At 38.5% G+C, this 22,889-nt stretch overlaps 1 protein-coding gene across 2 annotated transcripts; it reads right to left on the minus strand.

Moving 5' to 3' along the window:
- Positions 1-202: 202 nt before the first annotated feature.
- On the minus strand, positions 203-11,744 carry LOC143233603 (zinc finger protein Noc-like). Of its 2 annotated transcripts, none has more exons than XM_076469981.1 (2): positions 11,132-11,744; positions 203-2,156 (listed from the first exon to the last, which is right to left on the minus strand). In XM_076469981.1, exons 1-2 carry the CDS (start codon positions 11,192-11,194, stop codon positions 843-845), a joined length of 1,377 nt encoding a protein of 458 aa, XP_076326096.1. In that variant the 5' UTR covers positions 11,195-11,744; the 3' UTR covers positions 203-842. The 2 variants fall into 2 exon arrangements, with proteins under 2 accessions (XP_076326096.1, XP_076326097.1); XM_076469982.1 differs by lacking the exon at positions 11,132-11,744 and adding an exon at positions 6,769-6,982.
- Between the last annotated feature and the right edge of the window lie 11,145 nt (positions 11,745-22,889).

Below are 22,889 nucleotides of genomic sequence, written 5' to 3' on the forward strand. Positions count from 1 at the left end.
GACAGCTAGCGCAGATAGCGCGCGTGTAGCTTTGCGCAAAATTCAAAACAAACGAACCAAACATCAGTTTAATTGTAATCTCTTCACTCAGGCCACACCCACATGATATGGTGAAAGCCGATCAATGTTAATCTATATATTACTCTTTACTGCCATGAGATGTCGCTTCGAAGTGTGCAGAAAAGTAATAAACAAAACGAAATTTTCTCCAGAATGAAGCCTCAAAGGTTGTTTAATATACAAAAGATATGATGAAGTTACATGTTCGTCAGGCAAGTAATCAACAAGTTAACAGAAAAATAAAGCATACAGTATATCTTACATGCTGGATAACGTCGACTGTTCTACCACATTTAAAGTTACTAGTTATTCTAGAAAAAGAAATCAAAATAAACAGGGTAACAGTACTTTCGATGCTGATTAAATTTTTTAGAATAAGTTAGCCATTTTCTTTTAAGAAATTAAATTTTACTATATCTTACTGTTTCTGTGGTCCAGAAAAAATAATGGCAAAAATAAAAAATAGAAGACAATTTTTTACATAATGTCTAATTTCTTCTAGGTCAGAAAGGCGTATTTAATACTTTATGCAGAATATTAAAGTTGGGCATAACTTTCTGTACATTAGATAAATCTCTGTTATACATTTTGAACTTGTATACATAACTTTAACGCATTTTTTAAATTCTTTTTTCAGCTTGAAGTCCCGATAAACACCGTAACTTATATATGCGTTTTTCTTGTCCCAAGCTACGTCATCTTCTGTCGTCCATAGTGACACATTAATAAGGCTTTGGTGTCATGTCTTTCTCACTAACTAAATAGAAACATTTGTTTCAAGTTCAGAGCTGTACAGGCGATCCTATTCTTTGACCATAGAAACTGTAAGGTGGATAATAGAGTCCTAGTCCACTATAAGGAACTTGTGATAAAGGAATGCCTGGAATAGTGGGTAAAGATGGTTTGTAAGGGTGGTATCTGTTGTTTATTGGGCTGACGCTGCTAGGGTAAGAAAGTCGAACACTAGTGGGGGTTGTGGGCGAACTGTAGTGAATGTGGCACGGACCACTAAGGCTCGTTGGAAACAGAGACAGTGACGAGGCACTGTCCACGACTGAGAAGGACGTGTGAGTCCGCAGGTGTTGTAGAAGCCCCTCTGAAGAACTAAACCGCTTACCACAAAAACTGTCCCCAGTCATCCAACTACAGACATTGGGTCGATGCATCACTGAGTGTGGTTGAAGGCCAGTTATGGCCGCTGGTGAGGAGGACCCAGAGAGTCCAGACACGAGGCCCATACCAGGAAGTCGATCATGATTACACTGGCTGCATCCATTAGGACACTGGCTGGATTGAGCACTTGCTAAAGTAAACTGACAATTAACGCATGAGGGGTCGCGACACAGTGGCACAAACGACGTTCCACCTCCTGGTGTTCTAACGCACGTGTATCCCACATATTGCGACATTCCATCCCCAACGGGCAACATGTTTTGTTTCATAGGAGAAATTCCACTCTTTGTAGTAACATTGGCGGGAAATTTGTGGGCAGAAGAGGCGATGTCCACAGGGATATGGCCAAACATGGGTGCACATCCCACACAGTTCCCCAATGGACTACCACCAGGCTTGAAGATACCAAAGGGGTTACTACCTGGAAAGGACCCGAGCAACTCCCTAGGAGAAGATGCAGAAGATCCCGTGTCCAGCGAATGCAATGAACCACCAGAGCAGTACCCTAGGGTACTGAGGGTATTCTGACTAATAGTATAGGTTGAGGAGTGACCAGACGTCAGGGTAGGAGTGGAATTAGAAGGAGGATTTGCTCCTTCTTCGGAATTGAGGATTCTTTCTTCAGATACACACAAACTGGTCTTACTATAAAAATTATTTGTTGTGTTAGACCTAGGAGATTCAGATGTAATAGGAGTAACAGTCGAACGCTTTTCGGCACTTCCGCTGTTGTTTTTCTTAGTTGAAGATTCGTAAGGCTTGAAGAAATTCTTGTCCTCGACGGATGACACTTTCTCCGTTTTTTTCTCACTGTTCTTTGGTTTCTCAAGGCTCGATGAAATAGGCTTATTGTTAGGATTATCCGAACCAATCTGACTACAAGTTTGCGCCAACAACGCCAGGGGGCTCTTCTTGGAATCCAACTAAAAACATATAAAGAAAAAATACATACTCAAGCTTTCGCAGTACACGGTTCAAACACATCAAACACCATTAGTTGAACACATCACAACGCTCTAACATTTAACTTTCACAATAACTGCGTTTTTATTGAGTCAAATTATGATAAATGAATCAACCTGTAAGGTATATATATATATATAATGCTTGACAGTTGTGAAGTTATGTAAAATACAATTTTCCTGTTATAAAGTAGCAAAACAATAAATCTAAATAATGTAAAAAAACTGATGAACTGGAATTAATTTTGAATATTTATTGTTAATACAAGTTTTCGTTTAAAACTGAGGCCCGGCATGGCTAGGAGGTCAGGGCGCTCGACTCGTAATCCGAGGGTCGTGGGTTCGATTCCCCATCACACCAAACATGCTCGCCCTTTCAGCCTTTTGGGCGTTATTAAGAAGCGGTCAATCCCACTATTCGTTGGTAAAAAAGTAGCCTAAGAGTTGGCGGTGGGTGGTGATGACTAGATGCCTTCTCTCTAGTCTTACACTACTAAATTAGGGACGGCTAGCGCAGATAGTCCTCGCGTAGCAATGCGCAAAATTCAAAAACAAACAAACAAATTGTTTAAAACTTCCTTAGTTTCATTTGTTTTGAATTTCGCGCAGTGCAGATCCAAGGATGTCTGCGCTGGTGGTCAGTAATTTAGCAGCGATACACTACAAAAATACTTCTCGACTGGATTTGACAGACGACAATTTGTCTCTATAAGGATTAAAAATATAGTTGGTAACAAAGTAGCATATGTGCCTCTCAGACACCTCAAGGACTAAAAAAAAATGTTGATTCAGCCAGACACTTCGTGATCTCCTGGAAACGTGATCGCAACTCCCCACTAGTTGTGAAACACTGCACTAGATGTAAGTCAGGTATTCAACACTACTACTGTTATATTTACACTATATCGCCCTCACTGCTGATAGGGCGAACATATTTTATTACGGGTTTCGAACCTACGGCCCAGCAAGTTAAACACTAGATCATGCCAGGCCTAGTTACCTAGTAAAACAGTCATATGATTATTGTTAATGTTACTGGGTGAAGGGGCTAAGTGGTGTGTTTGTTAAATTTCGAAGTATTCGTTAACGTGTTTGTTTGCAAGTCCACAAATGAAAAATCAAACACTTTGCATTTAAAAACAAAAGTACCGTAGTTTGTAGCACTGTTATACCCATAACTTAAGCCTAACATAAAGTAGCTGGAGTGTCAGGTATTGTATGTTAGGCTGGTATGCTAGGTTTAAGAATTATCATCCAAAAATGAAGTTAGTTGGTTGTGTCACGTTTGGAAGAAAAAAAACCGCGTGTGGATTAAATAATATGCTCTGTTTCGTGATATTTATTGGTCTAATTCTTAATGCTAATTTCTCTAACATTTCCTAACGAAATAAGAACTGAAACTATTGGAAAGCTAGGTCTTTTCTTCGTACTAATCAGATATTCAAGAACATTTAATATAATCAAATTTAAAAATAATTATGAAGTCCAACAAGATGTTGAAAACAATGAACAAAAACGAACGTAGAAATAAGTACAAGTTTTGAGAATAGAATAAAAAAGGACAAGGGATTTTCATTTATTTACCCCATAATGGAGAATCAGACATTAACCATACATGGTCGGCATGGCCAGGTGGTTAAGGCACTCGAGTCGTCATCCTAGGGACGCGGGTTCGAATCCCGAACGTACCAAACATGCTCGCTCTTTCAGCTGTGGGGACGTTATAATGTGAAGTCAATCCCACTATTCGTTGGTAAAAGAGTAGCCCAAGAGTTGGCGGTGGGTGGTGATGACTAGCTGCCTTCCCTCTGGTCTTACACTGCTAAATTAGGGACGGCTAGCGCAGATAGCCCTCGAGTCGCTTTGCGCGAAATTCAAAAACAAACAAAATTCACCATACATTGATCTGAGTAGCCTGTGCAGCGTCGTTGAATTAACAGGGGTGTTGGTACTGACACGAATGTGCTTTAATACTAAAAATATATTATTTATTCAGTTATTACAGTAACTTATTTATCTACTTTTGATTTTCAGTAGACTTATTAAATGTTTTAATTTTGTTTCTTTTACTTTCGCTCAACACTACACAAGGGCTATCTACGTTAGCCTTTCCTAATTTCGCAGTGATAGTCAACACCACCCCCCGCCAACTCTTGGGCTACTCTTTTACCAAAGAATAGTGGGATTGGCCGTCACATTTTAACGCATCCACGACTGAGAGGACTAGCATGTTCGAACCCGCGATCACCAGATTGCTAATAGAGCTTCCGAATCACTAGACCATGCTTGACTCACTTGGATCTTAGACATTAACAACTTATTGAACCAGTTTATGTAGCTTTCACCAAATACGTATTGAGTGTTTCACAGTATTTAAAACCCTAAGCTTAACCTTCTAATGAGGGTCCCGACCCCTCGGGTTTTTCAAACATATATATATTTTTAAATTATTATTGTTTTGCATAACCTATTTCTAAACAACCGAGTTTCCATACCTATGGTGGACACGGCGCAGATAACCCATCATCTGTCTTTGCTCTTAACAACAGACAAAAACTAGCGTAACCTCACGCGCCCTCTAGCTAACACTTAAATAGAAAAAACACTGATAGCATAAATTAACGCACTATTTATGCTCTACATAGCTTGTGGACCTGGTTCCAATCTCCGTCACACCAAACATGCCCGCTCTTACATCCGTAGGGACGTTATAACATTCGGTTAATCCCACTATTCGTTGGTAAAAGAGTAGCCCAAGAGTTGGCGGTAAATGTTGATGATTAGCTGCCTTCTCTGCTAAATTAGGAACGGCTAGCGCAGATAACCCTTGTGTAGCTTTGCGCGAAATTCAAAACAAACCAAACCAAACCGCTTGTGGATCCAATACTTTGTTTATTACAGTAACCCTAGTAACAAATAGTTCATGAGCCAGATTCCCAAATTTGAGATTTGAGTGTGTTTTCTTATAACAAAGCCACATAGGGCTATCTGCTGAGCCCACCGAGGGGTATCGAACCCCTGATTTTAGCGTTGTAAATCCGGAGACTTACCGCTGTACTATCGGGGGACTTTTGAGGTTTGAATACCAAACAGAGGGACTAAAAGCCACTACGGTTATTAGTTAACTGAATGACTGAAAAAATATGAAGGACCTTTGGTATCCATAGCTCAAACATTTTTCGACGACCATCTTTGAAAATGGCTGCTGTTTCGCCAAATATCACAAAAAGTAGGTTATAACTTATATCTTAGTTACATAAGGTAAGTTCAACATCAATAAAACATGTTCTACTATATAACATGACACGGAGGATAATGTATGACCTGATAATTTATTTATTAATCACTCCGGATGTTTCAGATAATTGCTAATATAAAACTTTGCTTTATTGTTAAGTGGCGATCCAAATGTACAAAAAAATCGTTGTTTCTTCGGTGCTTCGCGCCATCTGACGAATCATGTTCATCCTGTTGTGTTTCGTCGTTTTTCATCATGTTGGTGCAGCTGACTAATTGTCAGTTGGCCAACAAGGTCGCGAACAGGTGCATGCTATCAGAGAGAGGGAACAACATCAGGGACTGTAAACTGTAGACCCCTATCTTCCACCGGATAACTGGTCCGCCATTTGTATTTATTGGCCAACCATATCCTTCACTGGGATTGAGAATGTCTGGGGAGTTAATAAAATTATGCCGCCAAATTGTGATCTGTTAAACACGTGTTTAACATATGACGAAAGGTACCCAGACTCGAGTTCCCTTCTTTAGTTACGAAACATTAGGTACCTTAGCTCATTCACTTCCTTCACATTAGAGTTACGACAACAGAGTTGACAAGTAATTTCTTGGATGATGTGAAAAAAACAACAAAAAACTCACCCGAAATCTGCCAAGTGACTCAAATATTTCTGCTCTTGGCAGAATTTTCTAAGCTTTCAGTTTTTCCTCGACCGGCAAATACGCTGAGCGAATCTCACTTAATCCATGGATGAAGTCCCAATAATACTGTACACACATCTTTTCCCAGGGCAGCAGCCAGTTTTGCAATGACGACAATCCTGAAGAATTATTTGGATCCACGTTTTATGAAGATCTTGCTGTAAATCTTTCAACTTAAAGCTAGGCAGATGATGAAAACATCCATGTCTTCATTGATAAAAAGCAGAACCAAAAAAATTTCCACAGTATGTTTGGCAAGCAGCAGAAGATGTATTTCAGCCTCTTCTTGGCTAGATACAAAACCTTGGTGTTCACGTTTACCTATTTCTGTAAGTTCGATGCAAGAATTACCACAGGTAACAAACATGGTTTTGTTTTCTAATACAGTGGTACCTCGGTCCTCGAACTTAATCTGTTCGAGAAGGCTGTTCGAAAATCGAATCAATTTTTCTCATAAGAAATACTGTAAATTAAAGTAATCCGTTACAGACCTCTAAAAATTACGCATTATGAAGCATTTTAAGTAAAAATATTGCTTATTTATACTTGTATAATACTTACATGCGTAAAGTCAACCACAAAAACTATAAACACAATAAAATAAACAATAAATGAAAATTTAACTGCACTTTACCTGTGCTGAGGAGAGCTGATGGTATAAGTGAAAGGTGGTGAGAAACATGGAGAGTAGGAGGGTTATTATTGTTTGGAAAGGGAGTCACCTTCCATAAAAATGTCAGGTAACTCTCCTTCTGGGGTTCTTTTTCTTTTCTGTCTCTTTGCACCGCTACAACCTGCTTGAGACTCACTGGACCTTTTTCTCACTAAATACTTGTCTAATGAGGTTTGTTTCTGCCTGCATTTTAAAATGTTTCTGAAGTAAGAACTGACATTGTTATTGAAAAGGTATATGCTGCGGTTTGCTACACCTTTGTCAAGGTGAAATGTTTTCCACAAAACTTTGTAACTTTCCCCATTTTCCACACATTTTCTTGATTAGTGAACTAGGAACAGCTTCCCTTCCCTCCTCCTCATCTGAAGACACTTCCTCAAGTGCCTTCTGTTGCTGCTCCTTCTGAAGGTCTTGGAGTTCTTCCGTGGTGAGCTCAGTGTTGTGGTCTTTACCAACTCCTCCACATCATCACCACTCACATTCAAGCCCATACACTTGCCTAGTGAGACAATATCCTCAACAACAGGCTCAGCCTCAAAACCTTCAAAGTCTGCTACTGAGTCTGGCCACAATGTTTTCTCGGCTGAGTTCATGGGCTTCAAAGACACTTCCCTCTAGGCTTTGTCTATGATCCTCAAGCAATGGAGGATATTAAAATGATTTTTCCAGAACTTTCTGAGGGTTATCTCTGTGTCAAAGGCCACTTCAAAGCACCTTTAAAACAGTGCTTTGGTGTAGAGTTTCTTAAAGTTCGACATGACCTGCTGGTCCATGGGTCGAATGAGAGGCGTCGTGTTAGGGGACAAGAGCTTCACCGTAATAAAACTGTACTTCTCCACCAACCCATCATCCAAGCCTGGTTGGTGAGCAGGTGCATTGTCCATCACAAGAAAGGCATTGAGTGGCAACTGTTTTTCCTTGAGGTAATTCTTTATACTTGGGATAAACACTTCATGGACCTACTCCATAAAAAATTGCCTGGTTACCCATGTTAGCCCTCCACATGACACTTAGTTTACTTTTCAGGACTTTATTTTTCTTAAAAAATCCTCGGGTTTTCAGAATGGTACACAAGCAAAGGCTTACGTTTTAAGTCCCCACTTGCATTACTACATAACAATAGAGTTAGCCTGTCCTTCATTGGCTTGTGTCCTAGCAGTGACTTCTCCTCCTTGGTGATGTAGGTCCTCTTTGGCATTTTCTTCTAAAAGAGACCTATCTCATCACAGTTGATCACTTGTTGGGGAATAAAACCCTCAGCTTCTACATAGTCCTTACATTCCATAACAAATTTCTCAGCAGCGTCTTTGTTAGAACTGGCACCCTCCCCATGTCTCATCACACTATGTATGCCACTTCTCTTCCTAAATTTTTCAAGCTACCCCTACTAGCCTTAAAGGCATCACTTGTATCAGCACTCGTTCCAGGGGTGTTTTTCAGGAGGTCAGCATGCAACTGCTTTGCTTTCTCACAAATGATGGTCTCAGAAATGCTATCACCAGCTAACTGTTTTTCATTTACCCAAATCAACAACAGTTTTTCTACCTCTTCCATTGTTTGTGTTCTTTGTTTCGTAAGCACTGTAACTCCTTTTGCAACATCAGCTCCTTTGATGACCTCTTTATTTTTCAGTATGGTGCAGACTGTAGACTTTGCCACACCAAACTGTGTAGCAAGGTCAGACACACGAACACCACTCTCATACTTCGCTGTGATATCTTTTTTCACCTCTATTGTGGCTCTAACAACTTTTCTTTTTGGTTTACTGCTTTCATTATCCTTCTTTGACCCCATGGTGGCTTATTTAATCAGAATGTTTAGAAAAAACACAAAAAGAAAAACGAGAACGTTCACAGCAGATTTTAGCGGGGGGTGTGGACTGAGCGACAGGTGCGGGTAAAATGTTTTGGGCAAGCTTGGCGTGGGCCGAAAATGGTCGAAGGGTCGTTCGGGTCATCAGTCGGGTTATTTCGGGGGTTCGAGCCACGACAGCTTGGTTCGGGAACCAAGTTTATGTTCGACAACCGAGGCATTTTTTTCTCAAACAATATGTTCGAAAACCGAATTGTTCGAGAAGGGAGTCGTTCGAGAACCAAGGTACCACTGTAAATTGCTACACCTAACACTTGTTTATACGTATTATTTAGTTACGTCACCTAACACGTGATATTTAGTTACGTCACATAAGGTATTCCTCTTCTTATTTTTGTTTTGCTTTGATTAGTTCTTTATACTGATTGCTGTTGGTTGGTTGGTTGTTTTGAATTTCGCGCAAAGCTACTCGAGGGCTATCTGCGCTAGCCGTCCCAAAGTTTGCATTGTAAGACTAGAGGGAAGGCAGCTAGTCATCACCACCCACCGCCAACTCTTTTACCAACGAATAGTGGGATTGACCGTCACATTATAACGCCTCCACGGTTGAAAAGGCAAGCATGTTTGGTGCGACCAGGTTTCGAACCCGCTACCCTCGGATTACGAGTCGAACGCTTTAACACGCTTGGCCATGCCGGGCCACTGATTGTTGTAAAAACAAATGGAGAGAGATAGAGAGAATTCAAACTGGTTACAACCTGCTATTTCGAAATTTAAACGTAAAACAAAATTGCATATGTAGGTCTAATGTTTATACAGGTTGCTATATTATATAAATAGTAGTATATATACACATATATAATATTATATTAGGGACATACGCCGATAACGTTTGAGGTATAGTCGTAATTATTCCAGATACCGAAATTATTTTACCCATAATTAAGGCTTTTTAATATTTCGAAAAAATACTCCAATTTCCATTATAATAACAACATTAATACTATAATAATAATATATATTTGTTTAGAATTAAACACAAAGCTACACAGTGGGCTATCTGTGCTCTGCCCAACACGGGCATCGCAACCCGGTTTTTAGTGTGTAAGTCCGCAGACATACCACTGTGCCATTGGGGGGCCATAATATGTATAATAACAGTACTTATTATAATAACAGCATTAATACTATTATTATTATTATAGAAACAGAATTAAACAGTTAAATAAGAAGAATCAAACAAACTGTAGTACTCCTAGCGGCAAAAAGTCGAAATATCGGTTTGTTTTTTTATTTCGCACAAAGCTACGCGAGGGCTATCTGCGCTAACCGTCCCTAATTTAGCAGTATAAGACTAGAGAGAAGGCAGCTAGTCATCACTACCTCCCGCCAACTCTTGGGCTACTCTTTTACCAACGAATAGTGGGATTGACCGTCACATTATAACGCTCATATAACTGAAAGAGCGAGCGTGTTTGGTGTGACTGGAACTCGAATTCGCGACCCTCGGATTACGTACGAGTCGAGTGCCTTAACCACCTGGCGATGCCAGACCTAAATATCGAAATATCATAGGATAAGCAAAGATTTTTTGTTTGTTTTTCTGATATTAAGGCTTAAAGTAACACAATGTGTCATCTGTGCTTTACCGCGACGGGCATCGAAACCTTGTTTCTAGCGTGTGAGTCAGCAGACATACTGTAGTACCACTGACGGGCGTTATGTGAGGAAAAATATCAGAGCTTCAGAACTGATTCTCAGTCAAGTTAAACTTGATAGAACTAGAAACAGAAGACGTATTCACTGAACTATTTCGTCTCCCCCGCCCCACAACTTAAAAGTTTTCTCTTCACGCCATCCAATGGCACAGTGAAAGAAAAAAAACACCTCTTTACTGTGTTTACAACAATGAATATTCATGGTCTAGTAACGTTTGCAGTCCTGTTTCATTCTAAGATACGTGTGTGTTTGTATGACAAAAATCGTATTCTCGTGATGTTAAGTAACTTTAGGAGAAGAAATCTAAGATCAAATATTTAAAAAACTGGGAACTCATGTTGTCAATCATATAGCTGAACGATGGGCTATCATCGTCGCGCTGTGTCCACCGTTATAAGCCCCCTCCCCTAATAAAACTGAGCCATCGAGGGGCGAGGGTCTTTATGAACTCTAAATGTAAAAACCTTGCTATCAGTTTTTGACCTCTGAAATTCAACTGGCCGGGCATCGTCAGGTGGGTTAAGGCGTTCTACTCGTAATCTGAGGGTCGCGGGTTCGAAGCCTCGTCACACCAAACATGCTCGCCCTTTCAGCCGTGGTAGCCTTATAATGTTATGATCAATCCCACTATTTGTTGGTAAAACAGTCGCTCAAGAGTTGACAGTGTGTGAGGATGACTGGCTGCCGTATCTCTAGTCTTACACTGCAAAATTAGGGACGGCTAGCGTAGATAGCCCTCATGTAGCTTTGCGCGAAATTCAAACAAACAAACAAAATTCAACTACATACATACCGTTGTGGGCAGTGGTGAAAGATATTCAGGTTGTATATAGTGATGATTTCCTGAACTCAGCATGATTTCCTGGAGAGGTAAGAAGAGCAGTAATCCAGTCTTGTTGGTATCGAACACCACGTTAAACACAAATTTAACCCTCTATATGTATGTTAACCTCGCGTAGAGCGGACTACGTTGGTTATTCAATCCGCTCTTGTAAGTAACTGCTCACAACTTGTGTGACGTGTCGTACGAGACTCTCGAACTTCACCTACCAGTTAGGGCCGTATCTCCTAGCGCGCCACCCACGGCATTGGTTGTAAACTAACGAACGCAACGTGGTGTAACTGTCGACGGCTTGTAAGGCACTGCAATATCTGTTCTTAAATCAAGATAAATTTGGCAGTTAGTCTAAGAACCAGCTTACACTAACAATTTCTCAGTGGAAACCTTTTATACGGAAAACAATGATTGGTTGAAAACAAAGAATGCTGCATGGCAAGCCTTCAGTAAAAACCTCGAGTTACAGAAATTCCCGACAGCTTGGCAAAGTGCCAGCTGTCAAGTTTTATAACGTTATCCATCAAGAATGTCAGTAGGAAGTGATTCATGTTAAGCTTAGTGGTTGAGGTCTATAATATTACGTGAGTGAACACCTGATGTTAAGACTAAAACGAGCAGCAGCTCAGTAAAGGAGAACAAGACAGTGAAAGTTACAAAACAAAAGCCGCGACTGTTGGTTTTCACGCATGCTCAAAATCTTAACCAGTTCTTAGGCTGGAATGGTGATCCTCTTATGATGTATTTCTTTAAGTAATTGTTAACAGATGTATGTTTGGATGGTGAACGTTACAGTTCTATACAAGAAGATTGATATGAAGTAATAGTAAATGAAATACTAAACACATAGTTAAGCCCACGGCTTAATTGTTGGAGGGCCGGACTGCGTTCACGACCCATGACCATCCTAAACAAAATCTATCGCCTTTCGTGCGTTCGTCCTATGAATGTATTATAAAACTGACTTACTGTTCGATCTGACAAGAGTAATCCGAGAGTTGGCGGTGGGTGGTGTTGACGAACTACACTCAGTTCAAAATTATAACTTTCGACTTATATGAAAATACACTGGACTCTAAAGCGTTTATTTCAAACGCAATTTACATAATATCGTCTCTTAATGGCACAGCCGACTTACAATGCTAGAAACCGGGTTTCGATACTCGTGGTGGTCAGAGTACATATAGCCCATTGTGTAGCTTTACGCTTAACAACCAACAAACAAATACATAGTGTGTACTTCTGATACCTAATTTTTAAAATTCGATCCGGAAATGAATCAAACTTTGTAATTTTTCACGCAATACTCTGATTTTTATTTTCAGATAAAATAATATTGTTTATTTAAAAATAAAGGTTGTGCGTGGTAGTTTGTGATAAGTACATAGATTACACGTTTTCTCGAAGTATTATTAACAAAATAAATATAGGTGGAGCCCTACAACAGAGTGAAACTTGACGTTCCTGACTTGACGGTAAGTAGAAAGGTGAGATTCTAATCTGTGTCGTTATCCTTGACCATATATTTCGCGAGCAACGCTAAGGCGTTTTCTTAAGGCATGTTCCAACCATGGAAAGCCTTACGTGTGTTAAGATGGAAATGGTTGTTTAGCGAGCTTTCCAAAGGATACGTGTAGTACTTACTTATTCTATTTCACTAGTTTCTGTTTTTCGTTTTCTGTCCGAGTTAAAAGAAACGTTAATCGGCGCAAGTGTGTTGCGAGAGAGAACGAATGTTTAATAATTATATTATTTCACTTGCCATTTCAGCTCGAGCGTTGCATACTGATTAACCATTGCCCGACGACGAATAATTCGTCGCGAGGCGCTTCGGAGTATGTCGTGATCACGATCTGCGCGTCGCAGTCTTTCGGCAGACGATCTCGTAGTCCTGGGGGAAGGGGGAGAATAACACGTAAATGACCGATGAATAGCAAAAACAACGCTAATTGACATGCTGATAAAATAGCTAAACTATACTCCGAAGACAATTTCTACAAAAACGTGAATGTTGTTTCGTCATGAACAGAGGTGGTAAATATAACTTCTTTTCATAATCAACATTAGTTAGGGTTGTACAATGAAGGAATTGCAGGGGCAGAACCTTTTTTTAACCCCATAGATAAAACCTTAACACAAAACAGTAGTACCAATTCAAGGGCTAAGTTTCCGGCTCAATGATGCTAAACTCTGGATTTTAGATTCCTCGCGGTATACAGAGCACATAGTTTGGTTTGAATTTCGCGCAAAGCTACGCGAGGACTATCTACGCTAGCTGTCCCTAATTTTGCAGTGTAAAACTATGGAAATGGAAACTAGTCATCACCACCGACCGCCAACTCCTGGACTACTCTTTTACCAACGAGCAGTGTGATTGATCATCACGTTATAACGCCCTCACGTCGGAAAGGGCGAGCATGTTTGGTGTGACGGGGATTCGTACCTGCGACCCTCCGGTTCAATAGAGAGACCGAAAAGTCGCTCATTATGTGTGTATCGATAGAAAGCCCATAATTTCGAAAACGTTCTTATACTTGTAACAGAAATACCTGTAAATATCCTGCCTCCAATATTTTGTGTTAATTTTTTCCGTACAGTTCTAATTTAAAAGAGAAATAACCTCTATGATGAAAACATCAAAACATAGGAGAGATTAAAACAATCCAGAATAAAAAATAAATAAATTTATTTTCAGGTGTTTTACTTCGAGGATCGTGGTGGTTCAAATGCTTTTAAATTATTCGTTTATTTTCTATGTGATCAACGTATTTAATAAACAGTTCAGTTTAGACGGAGGTAAGCGTGTAGTGACACTGCACGTTTCTTTAGATGGAATTTGAGAGAAAGATCGTTTATAGTAGGTATTGATAACTTTACGCAGACAGGGCCGTACAATATATGTGACAGTACCGATGTACTGATATATTAAATATCTTGTACAAATAATGTCGGTTTATTAGTCTCTGAAATATCCTCTCACAGGCAGAAACATACGATAAATAATCAGGAGAAAATATCCACAAAAACTGTATTGACCTGAACTTAGTAAAAAACAAAAAACAAACAAAACACAAACTGTGAGTGGAGACAAACATCATTCTGGCTGTGATTTGTCTGTAAGCTGTCACAGAATATTTCACACTACCATGCCCACAAAGCAAGCACACCAACACCGTTTGTAAAGCGAACCTTTCTCTCAAACTTAATATAGTTAAAATTCCACAGTTTAAAACCTACTCAGTCGACTTAGCCTCAGTCCCAGACTGTATTTAGTTGACTTGCCCTTAGTCCCAGACTGTACTTAGTTGACTTAGCCTCAGTCCCAGACTGTACTTAGTTGACTTAGCCTCAGTCCCAGACTGTAGTTAGTTGGCCTACCCTCAGTCCCATACTGTACTTAGTTGACTTAGCCTCAGTCCCAGACTGTACTTAGTTGACCTACCCTTAGTCCCAGACTGTACTTAGTTGACCTACCCTCAGTCCCAGACTGTACTTAGTTGACCTACCCTCAGTCCCAGACTGTATTCAGTTGGCCTACCCTCAGTCCCAGACTGTACTTAGTTGACTATCTTTATCGGCAGTTGTATATCATTCTCTGCAAAAAACTCATCAACTTGTTATATGAAGTTAGTTATAGTGCATCATCACCGGGGAAGGTGTCTCGAAAAGTTAACATGGCTCCGCAATACACAATGATATAACTTATTTACTTACTGGCTTGTGTGTTACATAGAACACATATGATACGACGGTCTCTCGGCGAGCCATTGTGTTGTTAAATTGGTAATTTTATCAACAAAATTATAGCAGCTAGCCAAAGTTGTACCAACCAACACTTGTCGTTTGTTTCGCCCAAGGTTGATAAAAACTGTCGACACTAGCTGACCCTAATTTTGAAACGATAGATGAGAGGAACAGCAGCTAGCTAGTCAAGGAAACACTTAGCAATCTCTAGTAAAAAAAAAAATGTGATTTGACTGTCACTCTTATGACCCAACTACAGCTCCCAAAGTGCAAAGTGTTGTTATTATTTCTGTTTCGCGACAAACAATGGGACGTTGTTTCGGCCCTCTATCCCAAGTAACAGTTGTCTGAATTTAAGTAACATAATTTATCTAAGGGTTGTTCCCCGGTGGAACAGCGGTAAGTCTTCGAATTTACCACGGTAAAATCAGACGTTCGGTTCTCTTCGGTGGACACGGCAGATATTCCGATGTGGCTTTGCTATAAGAAAACACACACACAGCATCTAAGTGGTGAGTGTGTTTGTATGATGCCTAGTCTTCTCAAACACATCATGTTAAGGTGCAGGTTAATGCGTATGCGTGTAATGTAATAAGGGCCTCAAACCTCGAGCTGTAAGAAGAAGAAAACCGAAACTGACTATCCAGTAAGTGATTACAAAAGCGTGGGTAGATTTTAGGAGTTTCCCCTGTAAAGAGCTGGAGTACAGACATAAGTCAACTGAGAGAACAAGTATTATCATTAATGAGAGATTCTGATAAAAGTAGAGGAGTGTATGTAATAATCTGTTAACTACGAGACTGAATTCACGAACCTTACTTACCTTTCATCAATTTCACTTGCGTTACATTAGATTAAAGAAAGATGTGGGTTAGCAAACAGCACTGTGTTTGTTTATTGGCGGGAACAATAATTGTTTTATACAGTTTGGTGTCACTTTCTGATCAGACCCTCCTATATTTTGTGTCAAAGAGCTAATCCTCCCCATACCCCCTGTAACTCAGCGCTAACTTTAAAAACATTTAATACTAAAATTCAGCTTTTGATTCCCAGCGGTGGAGACATTGCAGACAGCTCATTATGTAACATTGAACAGCAAATGTCTAAGAAAAATTAGATAAGAGGTGACTATATTATCTCCACAATCGGCAACGAGTTTTATCAATATATGTTTCTAAAATTTATAAACGTAAAGTACACCGCTTTAAAATAGTACCTCCAACGTTACCAAATTAGTACCTTAAACTTTAATAAATTGGTACTTTAAACGTTTTTAAATTAGTACTTTAAATGTTACCCAATCAATACGTTAGATATTACAAATTATTATATTAAACGTTACTGAATTAATACCTTAAATACTATGAATTAGTATCTTAAATGTTACCGATTTAATACCTTAAATTCCACTGAATTAGTACTTTAAATGTTATTGAATTACTACCTTAAATGTTACTGAATTAGCACCTTAAAGGTCACTGAATTAGTATCTTATATGTTACTGAATTAGTACTTTAAATGTTACTAAATTAGTACTTTAAATGTTATTGCATTATTACCTTGAATGTTACTGAATTTGTACTTTAAATGTTACTAAATTAGTAACTTATATGTCACTGAATTAGTATTTTAAATGTTACTAAATTAGTAACTTATATGTCACTGAATTAGTATTTTTAATGTTACCGAATTAATACCTTAAATGCCACTGAATTAGTACTTCAAATGTTATTGTATTATTACTTTAAATGTTACTGAATTAGTACCTTAAACGTCACTGAATTAGTACCTTAAATCACTGGCAAGCCTTGTCTTCTTCCTAAAGCCCCCTCCCATCACACCAAACATGTTTGCTCTTTCAGCCGTAGGAGTGTTATAAAGTATCGATCAATCCCACTATTCCTTGGTAAAAGAGTAGACCAAGAGTTGGCGGTGGGTGTTAATGACTGGCTGCCTTCCCTCTAGTCCTACACTGCTAAATTGGGGACGGCTAGCGCAGATAGCCCTTGTGTAGCTTTGCGCGAAATTCACAACAAACGAAACCAAACATACAGACCCCTTCTGAAATATAATTTTTAATTATTTAATTTTATAGATTGTGACTTGTACTGGCGTATTAAGTATTAATTTTTATGTTTTTCTCAAACAAACTCTCTGCCCTTTTATATAACTCCAAATAAAAATACCTTAGAACGACCACTAAATATATACTGTTTTTCTCCAAGCCCTCAATCTCAGTTTGTTTTTTTTTCCTGTCTGGTCAAGGTAGATAACAAAGCATTGTTCTATAAGCTCTTGCGTTATGATTCAAGAAATTCTCCATTTTATGAGGAACAATAGACAAGAATACATACAAACTGTTTAGTTAATGATAGACTAGATAAAGCAACATTAATTAGACTTCTCCATTTGTAATGATAATGATATTAATCCAACTTGAGATTACGCCTTAATTAACTAATCTATCTTGAGATTACATCTTAATCAAATAATTTACTTTGATATTACACCTTAATTAATCAATATACTTTGACATTACATCTTAATCGATTAATTTACCTTGACATTACATCTTAATCAATTAATATACTTTGAAATTACGCCTTCATTAACTAATCTACCTTGAAATTATATTTTAATCAAAATCTTTCTTGAGATTACGCCTTAATTAATAAGTCTACCTTGAAATTACACCTTACTTAAACTAATCTACCTTAAAATTACATCTTTGATCAACTAATTATTCAGGAGGGGTTTCAGTCATTTTAGAACCCCAGGCAGAGCTCAGTAAATAGGACCCGTAACGATAAAAAAACTCAGAAGTACATTAAAAGGCATAGCATCGAGGTTCCTTCCATATGTGGGGCTCCAGTCAAATGCCTAATAGGTAAGACCACCTATAAATCTATCATGATATTACATCTTAATCCACTAATATATTTGACGTATACATGAAACGATTAACATTTATATCAAAGCGTAGTATGCGCACTTAACTCATATAGTGAGAACTGAATTTACGGTATGGATACCTGACTAACTAACTCACCAACTATACAATAACGCTGTAATACAAAGATAGAAACTCTTTAATTTGTACAGTTTTATAAATCAGACCGTTAATTAAACAAGGCTTAGCATATACGTAAAAACCTGTAGGCTTAGTAGGGCTGGCTAAAATGTAGATATTTATAATGCATATCTGTATTTGGGTTTATCAGTTCTACCACCATCCCATATACACATACTTATGATAATAGTCCTACTAATATCTTATTGTAGTCTACTGATATCTTATTCTATTCCTACTTATGTCTTGACATAGTCCAACTGATACTTATTCTAGTCCAGTTGATAGTTGTCCCACTGATGTCTTATTGTTGGCCTACTGTTTCCTTATAGTAGGCCTACTGGTGTATTATTATAGTCCAATCGATATCTTATCGTAGGTGTACTGATACCTTGTACAGGCCAATTGATATCTTATAGTAGTCCTACTGATATCTTATAGTAGTCCCACTGATATCTTGTTATAGTCCAATTAATATCTTATAACAGTCCTACTGATACCTTATCATAGTCCTACGACAATGAGTTTTCAAGGTTTCTTTTTATCCCTAACAAACCTTTATTGTAAAACTGTTGCTCGCTGTAATTCTGATACGACTATTAGTGCCATATTATATCAGGTGAATACATAGGTAATGACCGAAAAGTTAATACAGAAAATGCATCATCATTTCTGTCTTTATAGAAAGTTTTAATGACTGAAATATGTAGTAGAACGTTTATAAGAATGTTCAAACAAATAAAAGAAACTAACCCAACTCCACTTTTTCATATCATTAATTAAATAAACCCTTATAAAGATGGATGTGTTTGAGGAGCGCATTAGGCATATATTGCTTTATGCGTTTAAAAAAGGCAAAGTGCAACAGAAACAACATAAAACATTCAAGGTGTTTATGGTGCGAGGTATCTCAATGAAAATAAATGTCGAAGGTGGTATCAGAAGTTCGGATCAGGTGACTACAGCTTAAGTGACGCACTACGCTCAGGTCGTCCTGTTGAGTTTAATGATGACTTGCTGCTGGCTGCACTTGATGAAGATTGTGCTGTAACAGTTGAAGAACTAGCACAGAAGCTTAATTCAACCAATTCAACAGTTAACCGTCATCTGCAACAGCATGTAAATATGTTAAAACTTGGAAAATGGGTCCCTCATGATTAGACACAAACCAATCTTAGAGCAAGAGTAGACATTTGTACTTCTCTGCACTTTCGTGAACGGAACTCACCTTTTTTGGACAGGTTAGTGACTGGAGAAGAAAAATGGATGTTTTATAAAAATGTTAAGCGCCGTAGACAATGACTCAGTACAAGTAAACTGGCTAAAGCACAGTCCAAGATGGACCTCCACCCTAGGAAAGTCTTGTTAAGTGTTTGGTGAGATATTGTTGGTGTGATCCACTTTGATTTGCTGCCACTCAATGTAACGATTACATCAGACTTTTATTGTCAACAGTTGGAGCACTTGAATGTTGCACTGAAAGAAAAGAGGCCTGCTTTGATCAATCGTAAAGGTGTTGTGATACACCAGGATAATGCATGGCCCCATACAGTAAGGATCACATCTGCAAAGATTGAAAAGCTAGATTAAGAAAAACTTCCACATCCTTCTTATTCTTCAGACCTTGCCCCATCTGATTATCATCTGTTCCAAAGTTTGCAGAACTATCTTGATGGAAAAGAGCTTGGAATACATGAAGATGTCAAAACCACCCTTTCTACATTCTTTTCCTCCAAACCCCACAAATTTTATAGAAGTTGTATTCAGAAGCTTGTGAATCGTTGGCAGAATGTAATTAATAATAATGGAACAGACATTATTGATTAAATAACACTAAAAGTATTTGAAGTCCTTTCTCTTTCTCTGATCCTAAAATCGGAGATTACTTAAGACATGACCTAATACATTATATCCTAGTGATTATTCTTTATTGAAATCTGTAGTCTAAAGTTCAAATATTCTATGTTCAGAAGTCAGGTTGTCTTGTTGTAAATACACACACAGGTGATAAGTAGACGAAGTGCTCATTTTCCGGTTGAAAACAAATAATTCAGTCAACTTCCTTCCCTTCATAATACTATTTATTTTTAGATTTCTTTTGGTTTCACTTATACCTCTAGGCTAAGACTAGCCTTTAGGCTAGAAAAACAGAGATATTTACAAAATATATACAAGTGTGTGTGGTGTTAAAACTTTTAATTTTAATTTACCAGGGGTCATTGTAATATATATATATTCTCTAAGCCTATTTTGCTTTCTACTATTCCGTACGTTTTTGACATGGAAGTTAAACTATCGTCAAGTTTATCTATACAAATAAAATTATCTTACCATGGTAATGGTTAAAAATAAAAGAAAATAAAGCGTTCTGACATTTTGAATACAAGACGCTAGAGGGCGGTGTTATGTTTACTGTGAGGCGCGCCTCTGGGAGCTGCGGGAAAATCACTGCCTTGTTGGAAAACAAATACTTCGGCGTCTTTGTCAAATCGTTGCCCATTTCGCAAGGTAAACACAACCGTTTTAAAGAACAAGTTTGCCCACGTCAAGAGGTTATCTAGGCGGCTCTCGGGAACACACAAAGTCGCTTCGCCCCTTCCTTAACCTTACAGATCACATCAAACGAGGAACTCTCTTCATATAATTATTTGTCTTTGTGGGGAAGAAACGATCAAATTTCCAGGGAAAGACCGAAGGAGTGTGCACTCTTTTCGTCTACCTTAAAGCGCCGTTCTGTTTACGTTTTCTCGTGTTTCCTCGTTCGTAGTCTATACCCCAGTGTTTAACGAAAGAACCGTAATGATTTATTATGCGAGACTTTGCCAAAATCATTTTTATTACAGTTTAAAACCAAAGCGCAATAACACGATTCGTATATTTTAAACCTAAATCCTCATGTCGTAGAATAGAACCACTTCGACCCCGCGAACCACCCAATAAACACTTCAAACTTCACTTTGATATAAAGCCATAAAGGGTCCAGCAGGACCAGGTGATTAAGACATTCGATCCGCAATGTGAAGATCGTGGGTTCGGATCCTCGTCGCACCAATAAGTCACGTGTGTTTTTTAAAGCAGCTACTGCAAGCACATTTTTTGGTGTTTTAAAGTTCGTACACACTCGACATCTGATTGGAAGTTGATGTCACTTCTCGACATCTGATTGGATCACTTAGATACATCGTACACCTATCATGTTTGAGTCGAAATTCCGCTCAATAACCACCCAGAGACCACCTGCACTATTTGTCTCTTGTTTGAACCGATAAAACAGAGTGAAGACAGACAGAACCATATAATTTGACAGTCACTTTTATATTGAACCCAAAGCATGAAGCGAGTTTCTGCGGTAACGGGTGAAAAACTCTGAGTTCACGGTCCGGGCATTCTAACCATTCGGCCATGCCCTTAACAAATTAATTACTTATGTTGGAGAAATAAAAGCCTTAAGTCTCTCCTACGCCCAACTACTAGAATCTCATGAAAACAATATAGGAATATTGGAGCATGCGCGAAATATGGTAGCGTGATATGTGACCACCGGGTGTTTCAGAACATTTATGAAATATATATGTATTAGTAATTATTTTATCATAATTTCCAGCAACACCTAAAGTTGTTGTTTTTTTCTATACTTTAGTAGACAGCTACAAGATGAGCTATCTGTACTGTGCCCACCACGGTTATCGAAACCCGTTTTTAGCGTTACAAGTCTTCAATTCGAATTGAATGTTAGCTGAACGTTACACAACAGGAAAATTCCGAGATATTGAAATCCCTTAGGTATTAAACAAAGTTTTATTAACTTACTTCAAATCTCAGTCCTTTAAACAGGGGAACAAAATTAAAAGAGAACAACAAATAAGCACGTTTTACACTGACATTTGTTTGTAGTTAATCGTAAAGCTAGACTATAGGTGGCTATTTGTGCTCTGCCAACCACGGGTATCGAAACCCGGATTTTAGCACTGTAAGATTGCAGACATTTCGTTATGCCACTGGGGGAGGCTGTAGTGACATTAACGTGTCTTTCAAAAATTGAAGAAAAAAATTGATTATTTATTTTAATCAGTTTCGTGTTGCTTAAATCAGTGTTGTTGGAAATTTTCTTATATGTGTTATGTTTACTTAACCCTATAAACATTGCTTATTTGTATGTAAGTGTTAAAATCATTATTTTGAAGTTTATTAGTTTTATTGTCACTTTTCAATGGGACCGAACCGCACAGAGAAATATCCTCCCATATTGCAACAGTACTGACTGAGATCTATTATTTAAACACAGTTATACAATACCATGAATGTTAGTTCAACTAAAAACCATGTTTTTTTTTTAGCTCTTACACGAATATTTCTATTAGTATGACACATTTGTGTGCTTTTCTTGATTGGTTTGGTTTGTTTTAAATTTCGCACAAAGCTACTCGAGGTCTGTCTGTGCTAGCCGTCCCTAATTTAGCAGTGTAAAGCTAGAGGGAAGGCAGCTCGTCATCACCACCCGCCGCCAACTCTTGGGCTACTCTTTTATCAACGAATAATGTGATTGACCGTAACATTATAACGCCCCCACGGCTGAACGTGCGAGCATGTTTGGTGCGACCGGGATTTGAACCCGCGACGTTCAGAGTACGAGTCGAACGCTTTAACCCACCTGGCCACGCCGGGCCTTTCTCGATTGAACGGTGTCACATAAACCAAAGAAGAAACGACTGTCAGAACCTTTGTGTGAAAGTTTCATAACGGAAGTGTGTATTTTATAGTTTTAATTGGTTTTTTGCACATCAACTGGTCCAGCTCGTTGTGGTTTTAACAACATAGCGATACCTTAGATCCGAAAATAACTTGTGAGATTTAGAAAGAATATTGGGCTAATATGTCAATTACTTTATCTGATAGTTTCAC

Source organism: Tachypleus tridentatus, chromosome 12 (assembly GCF_004210375.1).
Source record: "Tachypleus tridentatus isolate NWPU-2018 chromosome 12, ASM421037v1, whole genome shotgun sequence".
Lineage (NCBI taxonomy): Eukaryota > Metazoa > Arthropoda > Merostomata > Xiphosura > Limulidae > Tachypleus > Tachypleus tridentatus.